The sequence below is a fragment of the Penaeus chinensis genome, chromosome 20 (assembly GCF_019202785.1).
Source record: "Penaeus chinensis breed Huanghai No. 1 chromosome 20, ASM1920278v2, whole genome shotgun sequence".
Taxonomy (NCBI): domain Eukaryota; kingdom Metazoa; phylum Arthropoda; class Malacostraca; order Decapoda; family Penaeidae; genus Penaeus; species Penaeus chinensis.
Window position 1 is genome coordinate 23,439,502 of NC_061838.1, and position 10,000 is coordinate 23,449,501.

At 39.5% G+C, this 10,000-nt stretch overlaps 1 protein-coding gene across 1 annotated transcript in view; it reads right to left on the reverse strand.

Moving 5' to 3' along the window:
* Positions 1–10,000, reverse strand: part of LOC125035949 (receptor-type guanylate cyclase Gyc76C-like) — a 61,001-nt gene that overhangs the window by 23,693 nt on the left and 27,308 nt on the right. The window contains 2 exon segments of the mRNA XM_047628260.1: positions 1,987–2,154; positions 5,551–5,574. Coding sequence (XP_047484216.1) covers positions 1,987–2,154; positions 5,551–5,574 — 192 coding nt within the window.

The following is a 10,000-nucleotide window of genomic DNA, read 5'->3' on the forward strand; positions in this document are numbered from 1 at the left end:
GGGGGGAAAAGGGGCGAGGGGGGGAGGGTGAGGGAGAGAGGGAGGGGGAGGGGGAGGGGGGGAGGGGGGGGGGGAGGAGGGGGGGGGGGAGGGGAGAAGGAAAAGAGGGGGGGTGGGGGGGGAGGGGGGAGAGGGGGGAGATGAGGGAAGAGAGAGGAAGAGGGGGGAGGGGAGAGAGAGAGAGAGGGGGAAAAGAGAAAGGAAAAGGGGAGAGGGGGGATTTGGGGGAGAGAGAGGGGAGAGAGGGGGGAGGGGAGAAAGAGGAAGAGAGAAAGGGGGGGAGGGGGGGAGAGAGGAAAGGGGGGGGATGGTTGGGGGGGGAGGGGGGGGGGGGGGGAGAAGGAAAAAGGGGGGAGAGGGGGAAGAGGGAAAAGGGGGGGAGGGGGGAGGGAGGGAGGAAAAAGGGAGAGTGAGGGGTGAGAGGGGAGAGAGGAAAGGGGAGAGGGGAAAAGGAGTTTAAGGGGGGAGAAGAAAGAGTTAGGGGGGGGAGGGGGGGGAGGGGGGGAGGGAGGGAGGGGGGGGTTGGGGGGGGGGAGAGAGAGAGAGAGGGGGGGAGGGGAAGGGGAGAGGAAGGGGACGAGGAGAGAGAAGGAAGGGGGGGGGGGGGGGGGGGAGGGAGGGAGGGAGGGAGGGGGGAGAGAGAGGAAAAGAAGAGGGGAGGGGAGAAGAGAGGGAGGGGAGAGAGAAGAAAGAGGGGAGAGGGGGAGGGGGGGGGGGAGGGGGAGAGGGGAGGGGGGAGGGGGGAGAGGGGAATGGGGGAAGAGGGGGAGGGGGGAAAGGGGGGGGAGGGGAAGATGGGAGGGGGGAGGGAGGGAGAGAGAGAGGGGGGGGAGGGGGGGGGAGGGAGGGGGGGGAGAAGGAGAGGGGGAGAAGGGGGGGGGGGGGGGGAAAGGGGGGGGGAGAGGGGAGGGGAGGGGAGGGAAAGAGAGAGAAGAGAGAGAAGGGGGGGGAGGGGGGGGGGGGGGGGGGGGAGGGGGAGAGGGGGAAAAGGGGGGGGGAGGGGAAAAAAGGGGGAGGGGGGGGAGGGGGGGAGGGGAAGAGGGAGGGAGGGGGGGGGGGGGGAGGGAGAAAAGAGAGAGGAGAGAGAGGGGGAGGGAGGGAGGGGGAGAGAGAGAGGGGGAGGGGAGGAAAATGGGGGAAGGGGGAGGGGGAGGGGAGAGAGAGAGAGAGGGGGGGGAGGGGGGGGAGAGAGAAGAGGGAGGGGGGGGGGAGGGGGGGAGGGGGGGGAGGGGGGAGGGGAAGGGGAGGGAAAGGGGAAGGAAGGTTTTTTGGGGGGAGGGGGGCAGGGAAAAGGATGGATGGAGGGAGGCAGGGGGTGGTTTGATGGATGGATAGAGGCAGGGGTTTAATGGGGTGGATGGGAAAAGGAGGGAAAGGTTTGGAAAGGATGGGGGTTGGATGGATGGGGTTGAAAGGGAGGGGGGGGGTTTTGGAGGGGGCAGGGTTGGTTATGGGTTGGGGGGCTGGTTTGGTGGGATGGAATTTGGTTTGGGTTTGGGGGAAAGGCAGGGGGGGATGGATGGGGGGAGGGTTTTGGAGGTTGGATGGGGTGGAAAGGATGGAAAGGGATGGATGGTTTGGGTGGGGCAGGGTTGGTTTTGGGGATGGTGGGGATTTGGAAAGGATGGATGGGATGGGGTGGGTGGGGGATGGATGGATGGAGGGGGCAAAGGGATGGATGGATTGGGTGGGTTTGGGTGGATGGGAAGGTGGGGTTTGGGGGGGATGGATGGGTGGATGGATGGATGGATGGATGGGGTGAAGGGGAAGGTTTGGGGGGGGGGGGGGGGAGGGAAGGGAGGGAGGGAGGATGGGGGGGGATGGATTGGATGGAGGTGGATGGGGATGGAGGGGATAAAGGGAAAGGGGTTTAAAGGGTGGGAGGGGAGGGAGGGGGGAAAGGGGAAAAAAAAAGGAAGAAAGGAAAGACAGAAAAAGAGGAGAAAGCATTCTCCCCCCCAGAAGAGGGGGGAATTTGCACAAAACCCATCATCTCATTGTAGTTCCCAGGTGGTTCTTGATCATGGTTCCATTGCTGGCAATGTCTGCCACAGTGATGCTGAGGTTCTGCCTCCTCTCATACAGCTCCCTCACAGCTCGAGCATAAAGCTGCACTGAATCATACAGGTAGGCCGAGGGCAAGTATGGAACATGCTGCCCAAAGGAAACCAAAAACAACTTTTACATTTGCACTGTGGCACCGTGATATTAATGGTGATGATCTATGGGACTACAAGTGATGTGGTGCAATGTTGTTTATATCCCTGAAGAATGAAAAGTGATGGTTTTTCCAAAGAATTTACATCAAGATCTCTGGTTCATTAGATTCTTGATGGCACTAGCATAGATGAACTAAGAAGGAATGACAATTCTTGTCACTCTACTGAAATATTGGCTATTATAATAATTGAAGGAAAGTTCAAGAGCTGATAAGGCAAGAGATAAGATGGGAAAAGATAAGTAGAATCTAAAAGTGTATATGAATAAAAAGAATCTGTAATTTTGAAAAGATTTGATCTTTCTTTTCAATGCAAACTATATAATGCAACTGACATATTAAAAGACAGGCTTAACTAAGAGTTTTGTATTAAACTCTAAAATGAGTTTAAATGACTGTAAAATTATATACAGAATGTACCTATTATGTTGGTGATTATGAGCTGTCATAAAAAAAAGTAAAACAAGAAAATGTATGGATGCAATAGTGTAAAAAAGGGGGATACTTTTAAAAGCAAAATTATAAAAAAAGACAAGAAAGGGAAGGGCAGTAATAACTTACTGATGGTAGAACAAAATATAAATAAATGAAAAAAAAAAAAAAGTTCATTGATTCTTGATGCTGATGAAATTACTTACAGCACTGAATGGAAAGTGCATCAAAAATCAATGAGGTGTTAGAGGAGCACAGATCAATAAAACAAGGCTCATACAATATAAGAAGAAAAACAGAGTAACCAGTTCATGAAAAGAATTGGCATTACTGAGCATCTCTCATTTTACTTACTTTCATGAACTCGTTACAGAGAGAGTTATTTTACAAGGCAATCACAGGGTTAGATGCTCACAAATTAAGCTGACACTCACCAAAAATATGCTTTAAAGTTAATTTCACAAAATGAATGATCCAATATATTATCTGAGTCAAACAGTGTTAAACAGTGAGTATCAACTTAACTTGCATTGAGCTTCTCTTGGGTTACATTGTTATGTAACAATGGTTTTATAATCTTCTCACCCATCATTATAACATTCACAAAAAGAGAAGCATTAAATCAGCCATATAATTTCATTTCCAAATTAAAAATAATTCAGACTTCACTCTCTACTGTTATGCAATCAATAACACCATAAATAAATAGATACTATTTGCATGTTCATTGATAAAATTTTGCTAGGTATTGTAAAATGCAATCACTACAAAGATGTTTTAAGTGCCACATAATCACATAGACAATAATGATAATACATGAAAAAATTAAGTGTTTTAAAATCACACAAATATCTTAGAATAAAACAAATCAACAAACAACAAATTTTGTATGCAAAGGCTGCACAATAAATAAAGGGGTAATTGTGATATCTATTTTAAATCACATGCAGAAAGAGCTAATGAATTTCAGCATTTATGTGGCAAATCTTCCTTGTATTCTAATTCAGTTTTGTAAAATGCTTGAAACGTAAAAGTTGCCTTTAGATCAATGCAACACTCACTCTAACCTCCAAGTTAAGTAAAATTAAAATCTTTGAAGTAATTGCTAGTCTTTTCGATCCTTTTTCAATTTCATAACATGTATTACCAATTTCAGCGAGTGCCGTTAGCTATGTTATCTTAAACTGTGAAAAATGAAGTAACATCTAGTGCAAACTGGCATCTACAAGTACAGTCATTACGTAGTTCTTTTCATGCCACAACAAAAACTGTATTTGTATTTTCCAGCAGTGTTTGTGCAGAATTCAAAAGCAAACACACAGAGGTAACATCACAGACTTTCAACAAATGCAACGAAACATACAAAGGGCAGACTACATAGTGCTTTAAGTACTTGGATAAACATAGGTGCTGCTGATTGGAGCATAACAAGGATAATCAATAACAAATAATATGACAGAAGTAATGCTGAAAATACAAAAAATACATTAAGCTACAATACAAGGATTCACAAAACACACACATACACGCACACATAACTGCACACAGAATTAAAACAATGTGCAAGGTTACATGAACAGTACAAGAAAAATATTTTGAATATGATAACCATCAATCTTAATCTCTGTAAAAGTAAATGAATTTTTCATCCCTTTTGTATATATAAAAAAAAATGAACCTATACATAATGAAAAACAAAAAAACACAATTTACAGTGCTGAACCAATCCAAACTCAATGACCACAAAATTTAAATAACAAAATTTTACATTTCTGTCTCTATAACTTCAACCTCTTTTTTTCTAAAGCAACTTCAGAATGTAATTCAAGCAGACATATTAAAAAACAGAAATATGAAAGTGAGAAAGAATAGGACAGGAAAATAAAAAGTTGCAAAATAGATTTCTCACATCTGAATCTAATGGCCAAATTTCTTTGCAGTGTATTTCTATCTATATCTATATTTCTATCTATCTATATCTATCTATCTATATATTCAAAGAATTAAAAAAAAAAATATCCCTTATTAAACAATGTCAAGCAAAATATACTTTCTTTTATCTTCCTCTTACATTTGCATATTGTTTTATTCTGTAATAGTGACTGGTACATAGAAGAAAGGACAAAAAAAAAAAAAAAAAACAGGACAATACGAAGACACGACCTTTTGTTCCCAACATAGCTAACATTTCACCACTCTAAGAGGACCCAATACTGTGTGAGAAAGTAACAAATCTGTAAGAACAAATAGACTACTGTGTAGGAGTTGATAAATGAAAGCCAGTGTTAGAATTAACAGAATTTAGAAGGGTTAGTTTCAGAAATAATAAAAAAAAAAAAAAAAAAAAAAAAAAAGAATTTTCTCCTTCAAGTAGAAGTTAGTGTGTATAAATAAAGGAAGGTATAGAGTCTCAGAAGAGGAAGAACGTGCCGTGGATAAACCCAATCCAAGTAGGGAAGTATAGTCAATCTTTAACAACCTTCCACATCCAAGATTGGTCAGTGTAGACATTCAACATTTATTGGAGGAAACTCATTATGAAAATAGACAAATAAATAAACAAAATAAAAAGGCCCATGTACAAAGTGCAGCCTGGAGCTCAGGCTGAGTGTCCCCATAAGTGCAGTAAAGGACCTTCCTGCCACCAGGTGAAACAGAAAAGGATATGAATTTCTTGATAAATCTCTTTGAATCTCAAAAAAACAACAAAAACAAAACAAAAAAACAATTGATTCTAAATATGGTGTGACTGTTTCGTAATCTCGGATAAATGAGATGCCTGTGTGGCAGGTGTTCCTTGCTTGCACCCTGGAGGTTAGCATTTCTGAGTTCAACCCAAGCAATAGCCAAAACTGCCCAGCACACCCACACATTTCCTGGTGTTTGTCGCCTCGACCTACCGGTTTGCTCTTGATGGGCCGTGTCTGAGGAGAAGATATGACCAAAAGATCAGCATATATAACACAGTTTCATCTGACCTTTATGATCTTTATCATACATTGCCTACTCATTTTTCTGCTAAAATAATCTTAAGGATATTAAAACTACAATTTACCATTAATATTCACTAAACACTTCCAGCAATGCATCAGTAAAACTATCTGGCAGTTAGACAATTTTTTTTTTCATGTCACTTATTTATTTTACACTCATTGGTTCTTTTGTGTAGATGTTTGGTAATGACATTTATATAAGGTTCCATCTACATTTCATAAAATTCTTCTACCATGTTGATTATCTTTAGGTTAAACTCTTGTTTCATCTAAACACAGTCTAAGTATTTCACTTATGTTAATCTACACACTTTATATAGTCTTACAACCTCTAACGTGACATGTCTTAACTGTCACGTCTGTTAGGGAAGAAATTGTCAAGTAAATACTACCATGAACATGAGTTCTTTTCTTTTCGTGCTTAAACAGCTGATGCTTTTTTCAATTTCTATGATTGTTATTATGTTCATTTTTCAAATGATTTTTGGAAAATAATTAAATTAATTAATAAAAAATCCATTATATCCACTCACAAGAAATCATGTTCATGCGTCTCTTCTAAAATATTAAAGTTATACATAGAAGTCAATAGTAGGTAAGGTCCTGTGTTTTTGTCAGAATTTAAGTTATTATTTTTCAGACAAAAATGTATTCAATAGTCTCTGTACTCAATTTTTGTCTAGGATGGAAAATGAGTGCCATTTTTTACTGCTGAAAATGCTCTGAACAAAAAATTGTAATTTAGTATATTACATGTTTGCACAATGACAATTGTAAGACATATAAAGGCAATATCAACTAATACTACTACTGCAACTGCTACCTGGTCACTACTAATATACCACTGTCAAACAGAGTACTTTAACATAACAATATTTTTTTTCCATATTGAAAATATACTTCAAGTCCTAAAACCATTTCTAATCATCAACTTCTTCCTTTCATTGTTAATTATGATGCATCAAACGTTATTCATGCATGTCTATAGGATATTAAAAGTTGTTTCCAAAATATGCTATATACACTTGTAATGCTTTAACTGTACAATCTGTTTATTTCATGAGTTTAGATGACTGGATCTGTATAACCTCATATTCAACTAATCTTAGCCTGCAACCTACGCAAGATACAAACAATAAGTTACTTTTTGTAGAAATATGCCAGCTTTCTAAAGCTCTAACACATCAATTAATATTGTAACTCAAGTTTCCATCCTTCTTTAAATTTGGACTAAACTGCTTCTCTATTTAGTAGCTTCCTACTCTCACTGTATTACCTGACAGCAAAAATTACAAGCTCTGCCTGCAAAGATTTAGAGGGAAAAAAAAAGTCAACAGGAGGGCACCACAAGAAAACTGTATAAAAAGTGACAATCACACTGCCTCACAGAGGCAAACCACCGTTTCAGACACACTCTACAACTTGCCCTATGCACAGGAATTAATAGCTGAGGCATACTCAAGGAGCTATAGCATATGTGAAATTTTCTCAGAGCCTGCACTGCTGAGTTACTCAAAGATAACAAGGAGGCACCCAAACTCCAAAAAATGAATCACTTGTGTCCATCACATTTGCTGCACTCAATATGGTACATACCAACAGAGTGAGGGTTCAATCATCTAGTAGAAACTGGCCCCAGGAAGCACCCTTTCCAGAATTCATGAAGGAAAAAATACTGGGGGAGAAGACCTCTGTGTCTCTGTCACCACGCATCTATCTTTAGATGGGGCAATCAAGGAAAATTCTTTTTGGATATTGGAACCATTTGCTTGGTCTGATAAATGATGACAGGAAAAACAAGAAACGACTTCCAAAAGAGAAATAAAGACAAATTATTTCTCCAATTCTTACTTGTGCTTGTGAGTCTGTTGTACTAACAAGAACATATTTCTACTTCTTTCTAGATCCTCATGTTTAGCAAGATGATGATAAACCACTATAATGGAAGTCTTCCTTAACCATCAAGTTTTCTTCCTAAACTAAAGCTCAAACTCTCCTCTTTCACTCACACACTCACACACTCACACACTCACACACTCACACACTCACACACACACACACACATACACACACACGCACACATGCACACAAGACAAGCAAACAGAGGAATATCACAAAGTGTGGCAGAAGTGCTCTTGACAGCAAGGAAAAGAAACAAGAAAAAAAGAAAAAAAGAACCACAGTTGCCAACATTTCCAACAAGGGGAGAAGGGATGGGCAAGAGCACATTATGACAGCAGTGAATGACACGGATGAGCTGTTAATTTGTTCACTAAATTAAATAATCACGAAATACAGAATGCACAAGTACCATGAATGAGAATGAAAAGAGACAGACTGATGTTCTTCCCAATATTCTCAGCTTTAGTAAAATGTTTAACAATACATCCTTTCCAGCTGGTAGCTGTTATCTTTGCTTCTGTACTCTCAGGCTCATTATTACACCACTTGTATATAGCAACTATATTGTGGAGGGAGGGGCAGAGCATAAGCAAAATCATTTTTATCTGTTATTACTATTCTATACTCATCTATCTAATAAATGATGTCGTTATCATTTCTTGTCCGGACATTTCAGTTTATCACTGTCTAGTACTATGAAACATATCAATACATGTTGCTAAATATTCGCACTCATTTACTTTTCTTTTTTCCTATAACAGTACCCACACTATTCTCATGTAACTTTCATGATATCCTGGTGCTTCTTTCAGCACCTAGAACATGCATGAAATACAGAAAGAAAAAATAAATATATTTTTCTGTCCTCTGAAAATAATGTAATACATCCCTTCAAAATCCAAGTCTACTGAGAATCACTCATGGGGTTTGTTAATGTATTTCTAAAATACCAAGAAAATGAATACATTTATCTTTTTAGCTTATCTAGTGGAGACAAGGCAGGCAAATTTGACCTTCCTACGTACCTTTTCCTCATCAACAGCTGGCATCCGTTCATGCTTGTAATATACCAAATAAAGTATTTACACATCATTCTAGGATTGAGGGAATACTATAAATACATTCAAAAAATGGTATTTAAAACACTGCTACTCACTACTAACTATTTTCATTGACTTCATTTAGATTTTAAGGGGCATTCTGTTTCAAAACAAAATGCTTCAAAAGAATATTATCTTTCCCCTCAACAGAACTTTCTATATCTACACAATTTTTATTTGAAGTGAATATCTAATCTCTGGAAAACTGTAACATATCAATCCATTTCTAGTAAATGAACACCAAAAATGTCTTCTTCTTTTCCTTCACGATAAATGGAGTGCTTTTAATGTCACTTATAAATATTTATAACTATCTGATACTAAATTTTATAAAATAATGTATACATGGCCTAATGGAATTCCTCTTGAAAAATATATGAGGTAGGAATAAGAATGAACATATGGCTAAATTTCCTGAGAAAATTGTAAACCAATATCTCCCAATGCAGGTATATACAAATGACCTGAACATCTCATCATATGCAATACAAAATACTATGTGTCAGGTTTGATTAATTACATTTTGGTGTAGCATGGACATCAAGATCAGCAAACATTAATTAGATAACTGACACCATAGAACTTCCAAAAAGGAAGGAAGTAGAACTGGAAGCTGTATATATTGTATCACAGTATTGTTTAAATGCCTCACAGTTTCTAAATCATCTTTGAATGACAAAGCTTAATTAACAAACAAAATGATAAATCACAGTTGTTTGGTAACTCTACAGCTCACAGCAAATAGATGTTTGGTCTGTGAATAAGCTGGATACAAAGTTCCAGTGAAATGTAATACTGAATCACTAATTAGTCAGTACATTATCATCCTGCATTGTAGACTGACTTTTCTCATTCATACCTATTCTTCATGTGTGTGGCCACCCCTTTCTGACAGTGTGGGTGATCTGAGACCAATACAGAATTATTATTTGGAGTTCCACTGATTTATTAACCGAATGGGACTGCTCATTTTTAGGGTTCATTTAGTCCTTAAAACCTCTTTTAATATTTTATAAGAAGAGTATTTGATAGTCACAGAACATACAGTAGAGAAGGTGCTATACAATATTCCCTCCTCTGTTTCTACCTGGGACAAAATGTTATGTTATACCACTGCCGCAGAAAAGGAGATAAATTCTACATGAAGATAGACTTACACAGAAAGATAATCAATCTCCTAACACGTGTTCAGAGCTTTTTTATATATATATATATTTTTTTTTTTCATTTTAGCACATCAAGAGTTCAAATGATGCATCCTTCCTAGTGTCATAAGTTTTTGTTTTTATTTCTTCTTACTGATGGTAAAAGTATGAAATTCCAAGGCACATACAATGAGGAGATGTAAACAAGCA